The sequence below is a fragment of the Colletotrichum phormii genome, assembly GCF_030913505.1.
Source record: "Colletotrichum phormii strain CBS 102054 chromosome Unknown BDP81scaffold_18, whole genome shotgun sequence".
NCBI lineage: Eukaryota > Fungi > Ascomycota > Sordariomycetes > Glomerellales > Glomerellaceae > Colletotrichum > Colletotrichum phormii.
In genome coordinates, this window is record NW_026851460.1 from 299,723 (window position 1) to 320,176 (window position 20,454).

Genomic DNA, 20,454 nt, shown 5'->3' on the forward strand with positions numbered 1-20,454 from the left:
AAAGAAAGTATTCAATTTGTAACGAGTGTATGTAGTGAGCTATCCATTACGTGGGTCCAAAGTATATAGCACATGATTATGGCTCCCAACTCTGCCCAATCATGGTAAAAGTACAGAGATTCCAAGCCTGTAGGCCGTTTGTTGCAAAGAAAATCAGCTCAAAAGGGCTGTATAGTGAAAACATGAGGCCGCTGCCAAAAAAAAACCCAAAAAAACGCTTAGCAGTCGCCCTGGTTGAAAGGAGCCAGGGTAATAGCCTGGTTGTTGTTGGTAAAGTTACGCCCCTCGGTAGCGACGCGGAGAACCGAGTCGGCCGAGTTGCGGTTGTAGAAGAAGCGCGAGTACGTGTTCTGGTTGACGCCGTCGTCGCCGGAGGCGGTGCAGTTGAGGGGGACGCCGACGAGGAGGGACTGGCCGTTTGCGGCGCAGACAAAGGGCGCGAGCTTGCGGACGAGGGTCTGGCGAGGGGTGAAGCCGTTGACGGGGCGGTTGTCGTCTGCGTAGGGGGCGGGTACGGCGACGAGCTCGCCATTGGTCTGGAAGAGTTCGCCGGTGGAGAGGTTCAGGTCGAAGAGGGCTGCTTGGGAGCCGGCTGGCTTGATGGAGAAGCGGTTTGAGCCGAGGGCGACGACGGAGCCTGGGGCGGGGCCGGTTGAGACCTTGAGGCAGAGGTTGCGGGCGATGACGTCTGTTGAGGTCGGGGTTGCGGAGGAGGAGGTTGAGGAGGAGGTTGTTGTGGTCAGGGTGCTTGTGACGAAGGTGCTGCTTTCGGTGCTGCTGCTGCTGGCGGAGGCAGAGGTCGAGGAAGAGTCGTCTGCGGTGGAAGTGGCAGATGAGGATGTCTCCGAGGCGGAAATGGAGGAGGAGCTCACGTCATCGGTGGTGGTTGAAGCATCGGTTGAGGTCGAGCTGATGATGCTGATGGTGACGGTGGGATCATCAGTGAAGATGGTGCTGTTGGGGAAGAAGGTAGGACCGACGGAGGAAGTCAGGGAGGTGATGGTCGAAGACTCAATGGCGGTCGAGTTCGGGAACAGGGTCGACGTGGGGAACAGGGTTGAGGTCTCGGTGCCCGAGGTGATGAGGGTCAGGGTGGCGTTGGGGGCCGCGGTGGAGGAGGAGATGTCCGACGACTCGGTGGAGGAGATGTTAGGGAAGAAGGTGGAGGTGGAGGTGATAGTCGTGGAGGGCTCCGAGATGGTCAGGGTCGTGGTGTTGGGGAAGAGGGTGGAGGAGGGGAAGGCCGAAGAGGACTCGGTGGAAGTGACGTTGGGGAAGAGAGTGGAAGAAGGGAAGGCCGAAGAAGACTCAGTAGAAGTCACATTAGGGAAGAGGCTAGAGATAGAGGTGAAGGAAGAAGAGGACTCGGGGACGGTGGCCGTCGTGGTGTTGGGGAACAGAGTCGAGGAAGGGAAAACGGACGACTCGGTGGAAGTCACGTTGGGGAAGAGGGTCGACGAAGGGAAGGCAGAGGACTCGCTGCTAGAGGTGAGAGTCGTGCTGTTGGGGAAGAAGGTGGGCGAGACGGAGGCGGTCTCGGAAGTAGTCGAGTTCGGGAAGAGCGTGGTCGAGGGGAAGACGGTCGAGGTCTCGCTGCCAGAGGTGATTGTGGTGTTGGGGAAACCGCTGCTGGTAGGGAATACGGTGCTCGACTCCGTCTCCACGGAAGAAGTGGTCGTGTTAGGGAATACGGTGGTGGAGGCGAAGCTCGAAGTGATTGTGGTCGACTCGGAGGTGATTGTGGTGTTGGGGAAGAAGGTCGAGGTGATGGAAGACTCGGTGGGGACCGAGCTGGATCCAGTAGAAGTGATGTTGGGGAAGATAGTAGAAGTAAAGGTGGAAGAGGTCTCTGAGATGGTAGAGATAATAGTAGAGTTGGGGAAGAAAGAGGAAGAGGGAGCGGAAGAGCTAGCCTCAGTGCTGGTGCTGTCAAAGATGGTGGAACCAGTGGAGGAAGACTCGGCTTCGGAAGTGGTGGTCGAGGGTCCAAGGGTAATAGTAGTGTTGAAAATAGGGGGCAGCGAGGTGGTGCGGGTAACGAAGGTGGTGAAGGTAGCGTTGTTAAGGAAAGTACCAGTCACAGAGGTAACCTCCTCAACCACTTCCGTAGACGTGCTGCCGACGGAGGTCGTGGCCGTGACCGCCTCCAAGGCCGTAGACGTGGCGAGTACGGTAGTGATGGCAGTGGAGGTCGTCGTGGTGGTCGAGAGAGCCGTGGAGCCAGGGGATCCGCTGCCGGAGACGGTGACGGTCACGATGGAGGTGGACAGGATCGTGGCCGGGACCGAGACGGTTGCCGTGGCGGTGGCGACGGCTGAAGTCACCGTGTCCGGCGTGATGCCGAGGCAAGAGCAGGCCGAAGCGTAGCGGGCGACGGAGCTGCAAGCTGAGGCGTAGGCCGGGAAGGTGTTTGCGGAGATGGCGGTTGTGGCGGCCTGGCGCTTCTCGAGAGCGAGGGTCTCGAAGATGGTCTGGGTCTCGGTGGCGACGGTGGTAATCTCGGTGGTGCCAAAGGTGAGGGTCCGGGTGGAAGAGACGACAATGGTGGTGGGAACGATGACAACCTCGGTGGCGACGGTCGTGGTCTGGGTGACGCCGACGAGGGAGGTGGCCGTGGAGGAGGCCAACTCGGTCTCGACGACCAGGCTGGTCTCCACGGGACCACCGCCGCCGCCGGAGGTGAGAGTGACCGTGGAGGTGAAGATTCCACTGGTCGGGACGGTCACGGTTGTGGTGGTCGTCCTGCGAGAGTGTTAGTTCTGAATGATGTCCAGTGGAGATGGATACTCGTGAAAGAGGCACTTACGTGGCACCGGGGTAGACGGTCACCTGCAGGAACCGAGAGCAGTCGGCAGTACCACTTCGGGTGGTGAAGGCACTGGCCGCAATGGCTACGCGTGGGGTTGTTAGTCAGTCCATGTGGTTCTTCTGTTGTAGATTGCCCTCCAGGTTCGAGGTAGGGGTGGAGGATCACCCACCTCTCAGGCAGTTGTCCCTGTTACACTGAGCAGCGCCGAACACAAAGAGGGTGGCCAACACGGCGGAGGTGGAAGGCTTCATGACTGCTGTTAGTAACTGGACCTCTTAAAGACTGGTGACCCTTGAACTTCGAAAAGAGCAAAGAGTGAATGTCTGGAGCTTGTCGATGGGAAGAGATGCAGGAGATGACTGCGCTGGTGTGGAGATGAGAACAATTCCCGACAACCGGGCCTGGAAACCTCCAAGTCTTATACACACAGAGGCATCTCGACAGAGGCACCATCAAGAGCATCAAATCAACAGACTCGGCATAGGAAAAAGCACCGCCCACGGCGATTTCCAGAGGAACCAACGCGGTGTACCAAGGGATGGTGGGGTTGAGAGAGCCAACAATCGGCCACCAATATCGCGTCTTTTCTGGGTCTTAGACTCCTTCTTCCCTTGGTTCATCTCGCGATTGCCTCAGCGATAGTGCTGGCCATGCGGCTCCTCCATCATAGACTCGCGACTTGCAGGCTATACACCGTCCGTTGCTTGCTTTGCCCATCGAGACATAAGCAATCTGAGAAGTAGTCCGCATCCCTGCCTGGCCATGTCCGTTGGAGACGAGGCCAAGCTTGCGGACACTAGCGAATGTGGCTTGACTAGTAGCAGCGTGGTGCCAAGTGGTGTGCTCGCCCCGCGCGCGGGATGAATAGGTAGATCGCCGCTACGCGGTTCGCAGAAACCCGTCTCCTCAGCCTCGGAACAGCTCCGAGGGACCTGGGCCTGGTAGGGCTCGTACACATGCAAAAGGTAGATAAGCTTGCGTGATGAGAGGATGTTCCCTAGGATCCGTGGATCCCTGTGGGAAACCTCACTAGCCACTTGGCTCTGGTGGGTGGTGTGCCTCAGATTAACTGCGCTGCAAGGAACCCGTCCGGCTTGCTGCAAGGGCCAAATGATTTGTCTGTCCGAGATGCAGACATCGGACCATGGCACACCATTGGTAGGCCCTTGGCAAGGGAAGCTCAAGAGCCGTGTGAGAAAGGGAGAGAGATTAAGAGAGGAAGGCCGCCCCTCGTGGCCCCCCAGCTGCGGGGAGACACGCACGGCACGTCGAAAAGAAGCAGGTTTTGTGCGATTGGGCCATGGAGGGGCGGAACTTGGCCTAAGGAAGCCCAGAAAAAGAAACACCATCTAGTCTAGAAGACCTGCGCTGCTGCAGGTCCCAATGGAATTTGCGGAAAAGAAAGCGTGCTTTCGCGCGATAGAGTGGGCTCTATGAACGGACTAAGAGCTACGCTTCCTGCACGTGCGAGTCACTTTTTGATGAAGGTCTTCAGAAAGCCCTGCATCAAGATGCAAACGAGAAACAAGCGCGCCACGGCTGTGAATCCGGATTTTCATCCCATCTTTGGTTGAGCTGAACTGAACGTGAAGTTGTCAAAATCGTGAGACCGCATGGGAAAGATTGGCTCGGCTTGTCGTCTCCCTGCGAGATATGTGTAACAGAGCCTCAAGGCGGGCTGTTGCGTGCCGGATGAACCCAGAATTACGGTAAATGACGTGCCAGCTGATGCGTCACTCATTACTAACCTTGTATTTTGACGAATGAGACCAACTCCGGGTTACCGAGAGTGTGGGCTGTGGAGATGGAAATGCCCTCTTTCCCCAGTTTCGCATGCCCATAATCGGCCGCCCACAATTTTGTCTCTTATGCCAAGGCCGTTTTGAATTCTGTGTATCAAAAGTTGAGGTCGTTGTGGTTCTCGGTGTGAATGATGGCTTCAAACTCGAGTAACCTCACCGTCCCAGCACCGGCTGATCTCCCAAAGACCGGAACTTATTTGGGTCTGGAACCATCACTACCGTTCAGCTCGTGGAGGCCTTGTCTTGCTCAAGTGCCCTAAATAACAACACGAGGGAGAACTTCACGTCATCATCGCCGTGACTCCGCGCGAGACATTGTATGGGTGTTGCGCACAGGCTAGACCACGAACGTGCCGGAGGTCTCACCCGTATCCCGGTGGGAGTCGAAGACCGCTGCCCGCCAGATGCGCGCCATATCCACATATTCCTGTGATGGACTCCCAAAGTGCGAAAGCTTGTGTGAGATGCAAGAATCAAAGTGACAAGTCGGCTTTCTGGCACCAGGCTTGGCAGATCTCAAAAATTGCCACGCGCGCCGAGACGATGGGTCCAGGATACGAAGGCTGAGGAACATGGCATCGGATTTCGCGATGATCTGGGCCCATGCCGACCTTGAGGTTATTCGGCGGGTACGTCGACTCATCTCCCATTGTCCTCTTTAGGAAACCTTCCGATGCTCTGGCTAGCTGACGAGGAAAAGGCTGAAGCTCAATGAAGCACTATAGTGTGTCACTGGATTGATCATTTCACGGAAGTCATAGTCTCCGAGGGTAGCCAAGATGTAATCAGGACTGATTGCGTGACTAGCATGAACGTGGTCAACCTTACTAATCCCTCGGAGCTTTGAGCAGGCAAGCATCGGCTGAGATCATCGAGCCAACATCTGAGAGATCTGCATTCCCATTTAATTCAACGGTCTCAGATCTGTAACGGCGCCATTTAATCAGTAGACAGCTGAAGGAAAGGATCCAGTTGTCCTATGTGCGACTGTGCAAAGTGCAAGTGGTGCTGTAAAGGGAGATGATGTCTTTGTTGGTGACGCGATTCAACTGCCGCGTTCCACGGAACCTCTTTCCGTCGCCCTACAAACTTTAGCGAGGGAACCCAGGATCTTACTCCGGTTCGGCTGACATCCAAGCAGCCGTTGCCTTGATACTCATTGTCTGAATCGAAACGGAGGATGGCTTGCAGTAAGATAGTCCGAAGCGAGGTGAGATCGTGAAAATCTTGAAAGCATATCCCTTGCTATTGATGATCAACTCCTGCAGTGACTTCGATGGACCTGAAAGAAAGCCCAAAACCAGCTGGGGAAGTCCCAGTGTCATCATTGACTCAAGCTAGGTCCACAAAATAGAGGGATGGTATTCTGCGACACTGTCTGGAATGTTGGACTCTATCGATACCAATGGGCCGAGTCTCGGAAAGTGCATGTAGTCTCCAAGCTTCTCAGTGCAGACTATTATTGGCACAAAATTACATTCATCATACCGCCACAGAGATCATGCACGACTTTGCAAGAATACATGTATGCTAGGTCGTGCCCGAGAAGTTATATGTTGTTGTTGTTGTTGTTGTTGTTGTTGTATTTTAACGCCGTAGCGGCAAGGGCGCAGCCGCCCTTGCGGCAGACCTCCCGAAGGGTATATGGCGTGGAGGGCCGTAGGCCTATAGCTATCACTAGATACAGTCCAGCTCGTCCTCCAAATCGTGCCCAAAGGCAACTATGTGTTTAACCTGTCTCTGGGTGCCGCTGGCTTGCCCGAGACAGTGCTATGGTCGTCCCTAGAACGCAATTCCGCCAGTATCTCCTATCCTTCGACCCAGAGCCCGCAGGCTTCTGGTTTACACAACGTTCCAGTAACCGTCCGGAGTATATCGTAATAGGTAATACCGCCACAAGGGAAACCACAAGGGGCAAAACCTCGTAAGACTAGGTTGTAGGGCTTGCTGTTAGGTTCTGTAACGAGCGTATCTGTATATAGCCGTGGCTATACATCGCTACCCAATGGTCGTTTCGTCTCTTCGAGGGAGTCTTCGATCGTTTAAGGGGCAAAGGTGCTGAGAGAGCGAAGTCGAAAAGTCGGTCGGTGATGTTCAATTTGGGCCCGGAAGCGCCACTTGCGCCGGGAAAGAAAGTCGCCCGTCTCCTTCGGGAGGCTAGATGGAACCTCTGCTCCCTGCCCTACCAGGAAGACTTCGTCTAGCCTGCGGAAGGCGAATTCGAGTCGACGGCGGCTCGTTAGGTTGAATAATCGTCGGCTCGATTCGAGGGGAAAATGTGCATTGTTAAGGGTTTGATTAGCGTATAGCTAATCCACCCCAGCGCGCAGCGGCAAACCGCGGGGACTGGGGCCCCTCCTTAGCATGGCACTAACAGCCCGTGCCAAGCTGGAGAGATGTTTCGTGGAGGTTGCCGAGAAGTTATATGCTCAAGGTGGAATGGTCATAACCATAGATTTAAGGCACTTTGCAAGCCTGGCTTCAAGAGGACATTGTCATGGACATGTAAAGTTCTGAACCTGTGGATTTAGAACTGATGGAGTGCTCTCGACGACTCTTGAGATCTATATCATTCACATTGTACACCTTCTAAAATGGCTGTGTAATTGCGTGCAATCAGACACCCTCCCAGAAAAACGTCTCGGGCAAGTTGAAAGTGGCTCGCAGGATCTCGTCCTGCGGCTTGGAGCTCGAAGCAATAATGACAACATAATCTCCGGCTTCTGCAATCCACTTAGATCTCTCCTGTGACCAGTATGATAGCGAGTACTTATCGAGCACGACTTCAACAGTCTGGTTCTCATTCACAGCCAGGAAGGGTTTGGCAAACCCCTTGAGCTCTCGGACAGGTCTCAACATCGTACTCTCCGGGTCGTGGACATAGACCTGAACGACCTCTGATCCGTCGTAAGGACCCGTGTTTTTCACGTCAACCAAGACCTTCATCTTGTGATCTTCCGTCGCCTCAAATGTCTTTGGCACTTGGAGCTTCGAGTACTCGAACGTTGAGTAGGACAGGCCTTGACCAAAGTAGAAGAGTGGGTCTCTGTCGACTGATTCGTAGTAGCGGTGGCCGATGAAGACCCCCTCGCCGTAAACAATGTCATAGTCGGACTTTGAGAATGAGAGGTAAGCCGGAGTATGCTTAACGGACACGGGGAATGTCTGAGATAGGCGGCCGGAGGGATTGGCTTTGCCAAACAGAACGTCTGCGAGGCCGTGGCCTGTCTCCTGACCGCCGAACCAAGCATGGACCAAGGTAGCTACCTTCGACTCCCACGGCATCTCGATTGGGCAGCCTGACTGGGTGACAATGACCTGTGAAAATTGATTAACATCGAAACAAGCGACTCATACCGGCTCGTTTGCATTTCATGGGATTAAAGACCACTCACGGCGTTTGGATTGGCTTGAAGCACAGCTTCGATCAGATCGTCCACGCGGCCCGGCAGTCTGAGATGTTTGCGGTCGGCCCCTTCGTACTCGAAATCTGATGACAGTCCAGTAACAACAATTGGAATATCGACACTCTTGGCCAAGTCCACAGCTTCTTTGATGGCAACCTCCTCGTCAATGAGCTCGAATCCACCGACGCGTCCTGCAAGAGTCAATGCGGTACCAACGCCCCCTGAAAGATCTTCGTTGACTTGGACAACTTCAAGTTCGAGAGTCCGGCCTTCAACCACGTCCGTATTGCAAAATTTCTCCATGGAAAGCCTGTTGAAGCACGGCGTAGGCCCGGTCTTTGGAGGCTGGTCACTCCATAAATCGATGAGCTCTTTCCCATCTACCCTTAGCTTGCCCTTACCCGATGTACTGAAGCCGAATTTAAAGGGGCCTGTGACAGAAGGCATGTAGGTCGCCCGGGCTCTGACGTAGAATTTCTTCGGAAGTGATGCGTGGAAACTCTCTGGGACATCGATGAGCTCTTTCTGGGCATGGGCCGTTACAAGCACTTCTGCGTCGGGATTCTCGTCTGGGTTGTCTTCAAAGATCTCGACTGACCACCCAAAGCCTTTGTGTTGCGATTGCTGAGGCGCTATGTTCTTCAACAGTGGGCTGAACCTGAAGGCTGTGAATTATGTCAATGATAGCTCCAAACACCTTGGAGGGAATCTTACAATGACAGCCAAGCGCATACGACACATTCTTCTTTCCAGCGGCCTCAATAATGGCATCATAGGGTGTCACGAAATAGTACGGCTCAACTTCCGCACTGCCACCGCCGCTCAAGGCAGGATTCTTGACGTGATCGCCAATCAATCCAATTTTCTTCCCCTCTGATTTCTTAATGGGTAGCACCTTGCGTTCATTATTGAGCAGGACGATACTCTCAGCTACCAGCTGGCGAATCAGAGCTTGCTGCTCGGGTGTATTCGACGCCGCGAAATAGCCAGCCGGTTTCGTATTCTTGACCTTGTTCACCAGATTGAGAATATTCCTGACAGCCTCGTCGACTGTCGTACGCGCGACTTTGCGGCTGTTGACAGCTAGACTCAGACACTTACCTCTCCACTGCGTGGGCCCAGGCATCTCCAAGTCCAGCCCGGCGTTGATGGCTTCAGAGGTGCTGTAAGTACCAAACCAGTCGCTCATGACGAGTCCCTTGAAGCCCCATTCATCTCGAAGAACCTGCTTCAGGAGCAAAGGGTCCTCGCTAACGTGGATCCCGTTGATCTTATTGTAAGAGGTCATAAAGGTCCAGGGGTCAGAGTCGCGCATGACGAGTTGGAATGGCATTAAATGGATTTCTCTCAGGGTCCGCTGCGTCATGCACACGTTGTCTTCGATGGAATTATCTGACTGGTCGTGTGCAGCATAATGCTTGACGCTGGTTGCTACACCTCTCTCTTGCACGCCATTGATGTAGGCCGCTCCGAGGATGCCGCTCAGGAAGGGATCTTCGGCGAACGCTTCGAATCCTCGTCCAAACAATGGCGAGCGTTGAAGGCAGATAGTAGGCGCCAGCAACACATGGACTCCTCTAGCTCTTGATTCCTCTCCAAGAAGATTGCCGACCTTGTGCAATAATTCGGCGTTGAAGGTTGCGCCCATACCAGTGGCGGAGGGTAGCATAGGGCTCGGGTTCTGAAGATTGAAAGCATTTATCAGCACTGTGATTGCAGCCTAAAGCGCATGGTAACACTAGAAGACTTCCTATCCCCTTGACCAAATGAGAAGGTAAACTGACACGTGCAAATGATCGACGCCCTCGAATACCGTGAGGTCCGTCTGAGGTCTGCGCGGGAGGTTAGTAAGATGTACTTGTTCTCACTAGAACGTTAACTTACAATGAGATCTGGAATTTGACGATGAGGTAGACCGGTCGTTCGGAAAGATCCCTGACCAGCGAGCAGTTCGATCTTCTCGTCCCAGGTAAGTTGCTTGATCAACGCCTCGACGTCGAGGGGTGTGAATTCGGCCGCCATCTTGATGATCTGGTTGGGTTGGTTCAAATGCCGAGAGACAGGGGAGAAATTGGGAAGTCCGGTAGTCACGGATTGAAGCCAAACTTCAAGTGGCTTTCCGGTCAATGTTATGCGGTGTCATCTAGGATTTCGGTCGGCACAGACCGGAGTCCGAAGCATAAAAACCACCGAAATACTGTCCTTCCCCGTAGGATGAGCGGGCCGTCTCGGAGTATCGTCGGTAAACGCGACGGAGTCTCCTGTCACGCGTGAGCAAAAGTTGCCTTGATTCGTTAACTTCGGTGCAATCGGCGCATTTAGGCTAAACCCGCAGCAGCCGGAACCCTGTCCGGAGACTTCCGGAGTCTACGGGGCCCCGCAAATTCCACATCCGATCCAGTCCCGGGACCAGGCGCTGACTCCGCTCTGCGAAAATGCGGGGATTTATATCACCGGAGGAGCGGTGATGAATTCGAATTCACGATACGGCCGTACTTTTATCCATCTGTATGTCATGGGAAATCGACCCTGGAGTACCTTTTGTAAGCAAGGTCTCATGACAAGGGAGTGAAGCGCCTTTACTGGAATGGAATGTGTCGGAACGGCAAGGGTGATAAGGAGCAATGGGCAGGTATCGTGGGCTGGCTGGCGCCTGCCCTGGGCGAAGTGGGACAGCCGGCTTAGTCATCACGGCCGGTTAAGGTGGGGCAACCACACAGGCCGTCCCCACCTACTTCGATCGGCCCCTGCCCACAATGTAAATAGGAAGAAGAACAACAGCAATTATCACGGACATCGACGTGATTGCTGCCGGAGATACACCCTCATGAGGAAATTTATCACGCCTGTGATACCAACAGAATGAGTTATCATTTCAGATGATCTTTCAGCCATTATTGAACACCATGGAGAGTAGTACAAATGGAACAAGGTAAGAGGATTTTTGATAAGTGTCAGGCCCATCCCAGTACACTCGTTACAACGATTGTCACACCATGCCTATGAAACAATATGGTCTTACACAAGCATGACTAAGTTTGCCAAGGATATGCCAGTATAAAGGGTCTTCCACTCACTATATAGATAGTCGGGATATTCCCATAGCCACTCGTTCTTCATACTCATCAATACATCCCATTGACCCCCTACCTGATAATCGCTGCCCAACAATAAGAAAACTCGTCAACTCGCTGCTGCAATAACGTCCAGCGAGGTTGACATTGGCAAAGTTGCAATCTTCATCACCCGGCGGCTGTGTGTGTCTACGGACCCTCCCCCCAATATGGATTTGATGAATCGAAGTTCAAATGCAGGTGCTTAGTGTTTGCCACTTAGCACTTTAATATTGTAGTAATTCCACGGACAGCTGCATGAGTTGAAACGTCGAGTCTGTTAGACAATCAGCAAGCCACCAATTGTCACATTTATCAGTTCCCGAAGTTGCCTCCATCGAATAATTACCTCCGTCCCCTCGTCTAGAAGTTCGTCATTATTTAAGTCCCCTTTCAGAGCGAGTATTTCCCTTACTCTGTCCCTTTTTGCAACGCGTACGATTCTTTGGCCCCTCAACGACCATCCTCCTTAAGGATGTCAGACTCATCGGATCATGATGATGATGATGACGGTTCAGACTTCGGCGATCAGTCAGGAACCGACTGTCAATCACACGCAGATACTAACGATGATTCCGACATGTCTACCTTGTTGGACTGGAATGACGGCTCTGATCGGGATGCCCTGACGGGCCGTTTTTCTCTCGCTTCAACAGGCAACCAATCTGCTCCTAGTCGAAAAAAACAAAGCCAGCGAGTTCAATACCAGCAGCAAGCCAGCCCGATTGCCGATATTCCCGAGCTCTATCTAGTTGACAGCCAAGGGAACTCTAGGAAATACCGTCTCGTTCCCGAAGAAGTCGAACCAGGTCAAGAGGTCGAAGATCCGAGGTACGGTCTAGAATGCATCGAAGATTCCAGGAATCAATCGAGCCATCAGTTCCACGTCCCGAGGCGCCATATCCATCCACGCTATTTTGAAGGTTCTATTGTCTCCATAATTGAATCGATGGAAGATTCTTCTGAAATCAGGAGCGCAGAATATACCATATTCTTTACGTTAATGTTGGTAGTTCTCGTCTTCGTTATGGTAGGCCTCTTGACCAGAGCTTTCTTCCTTCCCATGCCGTGATGCCACGGCAATGCTCAATCCGTGGTATCCACTACCAGTAGGCACCCAGAAGAATAACGAAATACTGACAATCTTAATTACAGATTACTATCTTCTCTCTTCCATAATCATGCGCCTGTGTTTACGAAGGTCGTAGGGCCACGGAAACCACGCGTCGTGGCTCAACGCAACCACTGACCACATCGCGCACCAAAAACACGTAAAGGCAGAGACGATAGCCAGCACTGGTTTTGGACCGATTAATATAGAATAGTACCTCTATTATCTACTTCAGAGCAATTAAGTTGCTGCGATACTCGTGCGTTGTGGATCTTTCACCCCCCTGAGTGCCTGCTAGTAATAGATTCTGAATCCCAAGCAAGTAGAACAATGACTGAGAGATGTTTCAAATCTACGTCTTCTCGCGTGCAGGAAGGGCTCGAGGCACGAACCAGGCTCCTTCGGTGTGACATGAAATTAACATGCAAGAACCCATGTCTGTTTGCGTTGTTATCACACAAGTGGCTGCATTTTGTGCGACCATGAACCTGCTGTTGATTGTCCTCTGTGTAACCACCCTTGAGGGAACCTGGAAATCATTTGAGCAAGCGGCCTCATATGAAGCCGGTTTCCCCTTCATTACCACACCAGGATGGTTACTCGAACACTGAACTCCATTACCCGGTATCTAAATTTGTTTATGGGAAGACCGCGTGCCCAATTCACAGCCGATCAACGATTGTAACGATTTGGACGCAACAATGTCTGATACCTCTGACTCAGATGGTGATTCATGCTCGACTTTACTGGACTGTCCACAAAATTCCGAAGCACCTTCTGCTCCCACATCAACCTATGGAACTTTACCTACCCAAAAGAAAAGATCCTCGCGGGGACGCACGAATTCATTCCGACAAAGCTGGGCCGCAGGGCCCTCTAGTGTGAACTCTCCGCAGCTCTACCTCATCGATACTGAAGGAACCGTCCACAGATACAGATTACTTCCTGCGGATATTGAGGTCGGCCAGAGAACTTTCACTTCCTCACCTGATCCCTCTTACCACGTGTCGGAAAGTGCGGAGCTGTGTGCTTGGGTGATGTTCATCATTTTGGTCGTTGTCGCAATCGCATGCTTGACCTCCTCAGATCCTCGGCTCGGATGATAGAGTTTATGTATGTAGAAGTGGAGGGTGAACTTCATACACGTGCGATTGTCCTGATGGTTCAATCGTCTAGATGCAAAAACCTCGGCACCCTATATAGGGAGCCTACGAAAGATCCGAGGAGACTCTTACCAGCCTCAGGCGTAACGATGGAAGGATTTTATAAAAGGTAGACAGGACCCGGACCTGGGACCCATGCGTGAGGAGCATTTCGTTCAGATACGCTGCTATTTTCCGAGACACAACGGACCTTGGTGACAGATTGAAGCACTATTATGATGTAGGCATTGAGGCTGAGTGAAAATGGAATAAACGGAATAAACCCAAGGTAGTAATGGAGTGCCACATAGTCCACGGTGGTTTCAACTGTTTGGGTAGCAAGTTGGAATTTAGTCAATTCTCGGCAGAATGAGGACAAAATTCGACATGTTTAGCCTACTAGGAATTATAGCTCCTTCGTCCCCGAGATCTGAGCTGACTTGTCGTTCAATCCACTGACCGGAGACTCCTATTCGGTAATCTTAGCGTTCTCCTCGTCCGACAAACCCTGGGCACTGATGGCAGGCTCGTACCCGTACTCGGCCATCTCCGGGTGCCGCCTATACCACCATAACATACCCAGCTGAACCAAGATTGTTGCTACAGTGAACGCAGTTGTCAGAGGGAAACCAATGGGATACCTCGGAGCGTCTGCAACACGGAACGCTCCAAGGGGTATAGTCGCGTGGCCAACGTAGACAACGGTGACAGTCAATGCCACGATGATTGATCGAGCCTCAGGCTCTTTGCGTAAAATCTCGGCCATCCATGCCATGAGTGACGGGCTACCAGCTTTGGTGCCATACGTGAGAAAGTAAAAGCGAGAATAACTTTATGGTTAGATGGCCATCCGCACAGAACGGCCAGACAGATGCCGTGAGCAGCGGCAGAGAAGACGCTTATCTGCCAACGCCAACGCTTCCAGTCGGAAAGCCAGTTGAGACCAATATTGGTGACAATCTGCAAGGCGTACCCGCCCAGGGGTAGGATGTTGACTCGATACGTGTCGTAAACGCGGTTGCCAGCTGAGTCCTTGATGCTTTCGAGGTACAACACAAAATACGAATTCGCCCGATGAGCCCAAGCCCCAAAGGCAAATGAGAAGAGACAGAAATATGTGACTGGGTGAACAATGAGCTTTCGCAGCTTTTGGCGGAGCACCGATGCCGGAATGCGCTTGGATGTGTTGACGCCAGAGTTACCCATCCTTTCGCGAGCCAGGCGCTTTTCGTTCTCGGTGAGATAGATGGCGCGTGTATTCGCCGGCGAGTCGGGCACGGTGACGAAGGCAATGAGACCTTGGCCCACTGTGACGGAACCGGCGATAATGAAGAGCCATTGCCAGCCAGCGAGCCCGTGGACGCCGTTCATATCCCGGAATAGGGCGGCTTGGAGAGCCCCGAGGAACATCGCGCCGGCGACATCGCAGACTGTGAAGCAGGCAACTCGGACGGCGAGCTCGGCGGGAGTATACCAGTTGAAGATAAGGGCGACGACACTGGGCCAAAAGGCGGATGAAAAGAGGCCGAGGAAGAACCGGAGTCCGAAGATGGTTTGCGCATTAGGGGCTTTGTATGTGCTAAGCTAGTGGTAAGTTGGTGTTTACTGAGGACGACGTTGGTGGAGATTTACAAGAGGACCAGGAGTCCCCAACTCATCTCGCAGAATGGGAGAAACATTGAAGGCCGGAACCTCGTCTGAATCAACTGTCCAGGTACCAAGCCCAGCGCATATCCAATAGAGAAAAATGTATTGAATTCAACAAGCTCATTACCGTAAAGGCTCAAGGACTCTCTCATCCCCGAGACGTAGACTTGGGTTGTGGCAGACTGGTCCATCTCCTTCATGATGCCTGCCAGGAACATCCATGCAAGCAACATGACATCTAGCTTAAAGACTAGGACATTGCTAGGGTCGCGGAAGTACGGAATGAACTTTGAAATGTGTTTAAAGATGACTTATTGTGGGGGCCCATAGTTGATGGATTCCTCGGCCTCTGGCCGGGGTGTCGACAAAGTCACTGATGTGGCTTCACCCATCGTGGCTTTAGTGTCATTTGCCAGCAAGCAAAATTTGAAGACCAGCGGAGCACAAGAAAGTGGAGATGATCTGGTGAGCGAGATAGAGTGCCTTTTGGCAAAAACGTGGTGCTGATTCATGGCTATATAAACAGCCAGCTCGGCCGTATTAGCTAAAGGTAACCATCAATACGATTCAAGTTACCAAGGAAAAGTTGGACGAATCCTTCCGAATGAAGTGATTTTCGATGTCGCGATCCAAAAAGATTGGCATACCGCGCCCAGCGTGCATTTGTTCAAGGACGCCAAAGTCTGGGCAATATCCACCAGAGGTCGACCAAACGTTGCATTTCTCGCCTCCTACCACGCTGCTGGTCCAATCACTGGTGGTGACGGAGGCCGCGGTGGTGAGAGCTGGCGAGAGACCGGGGTGTTCCGTCGGGGTTGGGTCTAGATGAGCCCCTGCCAACCAGCAATTGCGTGACCGGAGATCCAGACTGCGATATCTCCCACCCGTGCTTAGTGCCCGAGAGACGGTCGATATGCCACCCGCTTTTAGTAATTTTTGTCGGCATAGCGGCGACGGTGCGCGGTCATGTGGGTTCTAAGAGGCTGATTATTGGACCCTGACGATCCTTCGTCGGCCCTTCACAGAAGCAGCAGCAGGAGCTGTTATGAATTGCCAAAGATTCAACCTTGAGGAGACTTCTTTTACACCCCGAGAGTCTTGATCTCTGCCCGCAGGTAGAAATGGTTAAGAGCCTGTGCCACAGCTGAGTTCGCTCATCTAGGTCCTTCACCCCATGCCAAGACTTTCTCATCGGTCAGCAGCATTGTGTCAGATCCAAAAGAATGTTCAAAAATCTTGCCAAAAGTCGATAGACGTAAATGTCACCAAACTTTCGGATACAAAGCCATAAAAGCATGCGAAACAGTTTTCGATAGGCCAGGTCTTCATGTCTGGAGGTATGCTGAGTTGAACAAATGCTGCCCACTCAACTGTTATCATCGAGCATGTCGGCTGGACTGGGAAATAAGGGACCTTCCAATGCTGCTAGATTACATGGTCAAATGACTAAAAGGCTCATTGTCAGCATTCAGAGATGACTGTAGCGTCTTTGTTCGATAAGGTACTTGACAGTTAATAATGATCAAACCTAAATCATGAGGAAATCATCGAAAAAGTCGCGTTGTGAGAATGGAAAGACCGCAACTTGTCTTGCACTGCTCGGGCTTGAGAAACCCGGCTTTTCCGACGAGGCCTGAGCGAAGGGATAGAGAAGACACGCAGCGATGTTCCAAAGTGGTACGAGTTTGCTCCGTGGAGGCGTCCATATTCGCTTTTGCGAGGAGCGCTAGTCTCAGATCCACGCGGCCAATTCGAACCAATGATCCGTGGCTAAGACATTGGACATCCCAGCGGCGCTGAAGTATCACAGAGCGTAAACAGAATTTCGACCATACAATTCGAATACAAGTACAGACACGATCAAGACCGTTTGCCTTGTATTACAGACTTATCCCACCTATCAAACCGAGCTGGTATTCTGTCAGACTCGTGAGCTTCGGGTGATGCTAAAAGAAGAACGCTCAATGCCCTGCTTGATGCAAGCTTAGGCTACATCGACCTGGACACAATAGAGGGTCAGGGGGTGATTTCGAGAAAAGCAAAGAGGTTCACGTCTTCACGGCTTGTGTAATTTCTTTTGCCCGTCGCCAAGTAAGAAGAGTATTCACCCGTGCCGCCACAGCGGGATTCTATCAAATGCCCAACTCCTTTCAGAGAGTCAACGTGCTTATTCGCCTATCACTTGTCAATATCACAGCTAGCGCGCGTTGGCGACCACGATGGGCTCCCCACCGTCAACCCCATTCGCCGTTGACTAGCTCGACGTGCAAGCTTGACCATGCGAACTAGATACACTTGTCTCTTGATTGCCTCGTACAAGAGCCGGGAATTCCGGGCAGGCGCATATTCTGTGCAAGGGGCACGTGGAAAGACACAAACCGTTCTTCGCTTGAAATAAGCAGCACGCCTCCGCGTTGTTGCACCAGGTGCAATTCGAAAGGTAATCTTCTGCTGACCTTCATCGATTTTCTCATATTCGCCGTCCAATGTGAAGCCAAGAACGAACTTCTGCCCTCGACTGCTTCAGGGTCAATTGCTTGCCAACTTTTCCGATCCAACTCAACAGTAATTATAAGGTGATCAGATGGCACTCAGCGACTGGTCTGGGCATTCGGCTCTTGTTGAAGACGGGAAGAAGCGGGAGTTGGCGCCGCCAGAAATTGCGGTAGTCGATCGATCCGACAACAGGCCTTCCGGCACATACGTGGCGATTCCTATTTCGACGGAGCCCATGGCATCCAGGAACAAACGATCGTGGTTCCGGCGATACTGGATTTTCGTGCTGGCAATGGCGATCCTCATCGTCGGTGGTATCATTGCCGGAGCCGTCGGAGGAATTGCTGCTTCTCACCAGGCAGAACAGAGGGGTTCCGATTGAGCCTGTGGAGAACAAGAGAAAGTTTGAATTGAATTTGCAGAACTGCAGGCTATGTAAGTCATTTGAAAGAACCGCCCGGCTTATGATATCGTTCCTGAAACAAATGACTGACCGTATCATCGGTTTACCAGACATCAAGACCTTGATTCCATACGATACCCCGAACTCTAGCGAATATCTCGCATCTTTCGAAGTGGCTCATCACAATAAAGCCACCTGGGTTCCTATAATCTTTTTTTTTTTTGAAGCTAGTTGATCTTCGACAGCCGGACGGATAAATCCAGGCATGATGTGGAAAGGGCAACGGAGGACAACGTTTCTCCCCGAGAGAGAACGGATGGATGTCTTGTGTCTCACTTGGCACAGAGAAACAGGCCCCTAGTTGACACGACACTGGAGACCGGGACGCTATCGAAGCCGCAAAATATTGAAGACGATGTTGGGCTACTCCGGGCGAAAGGAGGTTGAGCTACCACGGCAGGCATATTTGCTGCGGAAACTTGCAAGTTGTTCATGATCCTGCGGTTGAGGCACACATCGACGATTGGACGGGCCGGGACACTGCCCCGTGTCCGTCTCGGGATCGCATTGCTAGAATATTACCAGATGATATGTCGTTGCACAGACCCAGTAAACTCGGCACTCTGCCGAAGCGGGTCTGTGGCCGCCACATACCCGAGGTAGCGCCAATGAAACCTAAGTAGAGTCCAAGTGGTATCCGTAGGCTGCATAAGAACTGCTCCTCTGATCAAATAGCCAATCTGAATAAAAGTAATGCTAACGACCAATCCCAAGCGAAGGAAAGGCAGTGTCAGCACCAGCATATGGGTCTATGTCAGTGTCACATGGGGTTTCAAGCCGGATGGACCCGTGGCTTCGGACGACCGGCGGACGAGATAACAGATCTTGAGGATGGGAACCATCCTTAACGGGTCGATTGAGATGACGGATAGTAATTGCATCCATGATTGAAAATTTTGGAACTAGATTCACAACGCATCTCTGTGGAAGGTGCCCGATGGAGGACATCGACAACTCACCGAGGCCCCATTTTGGCGCTTAGAAGCAGAGGCGGCCGCCCTGGATGCGGGGAATTCTGGGGAAATAGCGTGAATGACCCGCGGCCCGGCCGCAAGGGTCTGGGCCGGTGAACTCTATTCCGACTTGGCAAGGAGTGAGGTTTCGGTAGTTACATTTTTCCCTTTGTTGAGATCAATGACAATGGTTCCATCACTGTCTTGGGGAAGATATCGTCTGATGATTCTTCGTATAAGACGTAGCTGGGACGTGCTGAGAACCAACTCTTACATTACTGCAATCCTCGCCGGCATACAAGACCTAACTTACTACCATCAACCCCTCGACTATCCAAAGCAATGGCTCCTGGTCGAACAGACGACGAGACGGCTGAGGTCTCTACCTCTTCCAAGGCGAATTCAAATTATGGGCTGAACACGAAATGGCCGGAGGCCTACGATCTCGCCGGATCCAATCTGCCATGCCGTCTGGAGGGTGAAATTGGCGACCTGGTGGTCCTGGGAGAAATCCCAAAGGAGATCGATGGCACCTTTTACCGAGTCATGACAGACCCCTTCGTGCCGCCCCATCCCAACAACGTTCCCCTTGATGGCGACGGTAACATTTCAGCATTCCGTATCAAAGACGGCAGAGTCGACATGAAGATGCGCTACGTCGAAACCGAGCGCTACAAGCTCGAGCGCAAAGCCAACAAGGCTTTGTTCGGCCTGTATCGCAACCCGTTCACGCATCACCCATGTGTTCGCGCCGCGGTAGATTCCACGGCTAACACCAATATCGTGCTATGGGTCGATCACTTTCTCGCCCTGAAAGAAGGAGGTTTGCCCTATTCCGTGGACCCGCAGACCTTGGAGACCATCAAGTACGATCCCTTTGGGCAAATCAAGGCAAAGACGTTTACGGCTCATCCCAAGATCGATCCGTACACGAATGAGCTTGTAGTATTCGGATACGAGGCCAGAGGTCTGGCGTCGCTGGACATTGTCATATACGCGCTGGATAGTCAGGGTGTGAAGCATGACGAGCAGTGGATCAAGTCGCCGTGGTGTGCACCGATACACGACTGTGCCATCACGCCAAACTGGATCATCCTAGCACTCTGGCCATTCGAAGCCAGCGTAGAGCGGATGAAGAAGGGAGGACACCACTGGGCCTGGGACTATGATCTTCCTGCCACCTTCATTGTTGCTCCCCGTCGGAGTTCGACCAAGCTTCCACCTGGCTGGCAGCCGGGCGAGAGTCGAGTGTACTCGTGGAAGAACTGTATGCTCATTCACACGGGTGGTGCGTGGGAGAGCGAGGATGGGGAGACGCTGTTCATGGAAACGACTCGGGTGCACGACAATGGCTTTCCATTTTTTCCTCCAAATGAAGGGGTGTATCCCGCCCCTGATCCCAAGTCCGACTACGTCCGTTGGACTTTTGATCTCTCCCAGCCTACAAACAACAAGGTTCCAGATCCGGAGATAATTCTCGACATGCCCGCAGAGTTTCCTCGGCTTGATGA

At 52.4% G+C, this 20,454-nt stretch overlaps 5 protein-coding genes across 5 annotated transcripts; 1 reads left to right on the top strand and 4 right to left on the bottom strand.

Annotated features, from left to right (window-relative positions):
• Positions 1 to 218: 218 nt before the first annotated feature.
• On the bottom strand, positions 219 to 3,060 carry BDP81DRAFT_397191 (uncharacterized protein; the record flags this gene model as incomplete). Its single annotated transcript, XM_060588282.1, has 3 exons — positions 219 to 2,742; positions 2,807 to 2,891; positions 2,979 to 3,060. The coding sequence occupies 3 exons, from the start codon at positions 3,058 to 3,060 to the stop codon at positions 219 to 221; spliced, it is 2,691 nt and encodes an 896-aa protein (XP_060441898.1).
• A 1,741-nt stretch (positions 3,061 to 4,801) lies between these two features.
• Positions 4,802 to 5,936, bottom strand: BDP81DRAFT_473951 (uncharacterized protein; the record flags this gene model as incomplete). The annotated part of the gene is made up of 3 exons (XM_060594669.1): positions 4,802 to 5,330; positions 5,440 to 5,503; positions 5,728 to 5,936. 3 exons carry the CDS (start codon positions 5,934 to 5,936, stop codon positions 5,085 to 5,087), a joined length of 519 nt encoding a protein of 172 aa, XP_060441899.1. The 3' UTR covers positions 4,802 to 5,084.
• Positions 5,937 to 7,045: 1,109 nt separating this feature from the next.
• On the bottom strand, positions 7,046 to 10,308 carry BDP81DRAFT_434602 (glycosyl hydrolase family 3 N terminal domain-containing protein). The gene is made up of 5 exons (XM_060590973.1): positions 9,903 to 10,308; positions 9,803 to 9,850; positions 8,733 to 9,699; positions 8,007 to 8,683; positions 7,046 to 7,929 (listed from the first exon to the last, which is right to left on the bottom strand). The coding sequence occupies exons 1-5, from the start codon at positions 10,038 to 10,040 to the stop codon at positions 7,228 to 7,230; spliced, it is 2,532 nt and encodes an 843-aa protein (XP_060441900.1). The 5' UTR covers positions 10,041 to 10,308; the 3' UTR covers positions 7,046 to 7,227.
• Positions 10,309 to 13,853: 3,545 nt separating this feature from the next.
• BDP81DRAFT_495589 (major facilitator superfamily transporter) lies at positions 13,854 to 15,423 on the bottom strand (the record flags this gene model as incomplete). Its single annotated transcript, XM_060595408.1, has 4 exons — positions 13,854 to 14,141; positions 14,216 to 14,963; positions 15,017 to 15,318; positions 15,406 to 15,423. The coding sequence occupies 4 exons, from the start codon at positions 15,421 to 15,423 to the stop codon at positions 13,854 to 13,856; spliced, it is 1,356 nt and encodes a 451-aa protein (XP_060441901.1).
• A 3,646-nt stretch (positions 15,424 to 19,069) lies between these two features.
• Positions 19,070 to 20,373, top strand: BDP81DRAFT_495590 (carotenoid oxygenase; the record flags this gene model as incomplete). The annotated part of the gene is made up of 2 exons (XM_060595409.1): positions 19,070 to 20,231; positions 20,348 to 20,373. Exons 1-2 carry the CDS (start codon positions 19,286 to 19,288, stop codon positions 20,371 to 20,373), a joined length of 972 nt encoding a protein of 323 aa, XP_060441902.1. The 5' UTR covers positions 19,070 to 19,285.
• Positions 20,374 to 20,454: the final 81 nt, after the last annotated feature.

Bases quoted from the DNA above. Each gene is read 5' to 3' on its own strand.
- BDP81DRAFT_434602 (XM_060590973.1), bottom strand. From the start codon at position 10,040: ATGGCGGCCGAATTCACACCCCTCGACGTCGAGGCGTTGATCAAGCAA. The intron at 9,700-9,802 runs GTCAGTTTACCT...TTCAATCTTCAG, and splicing joins GGCGTCGATCATTTGCACGT to AACCCGAGCCCTATGCTACC. The intron at 8,684-8,732 runs GTAAGATTCCCT...CATAATTCACAG, and splicing joins GTATGCGCTTGGCTGTCATT to CCTTCAGGTTCAGCCCACTG.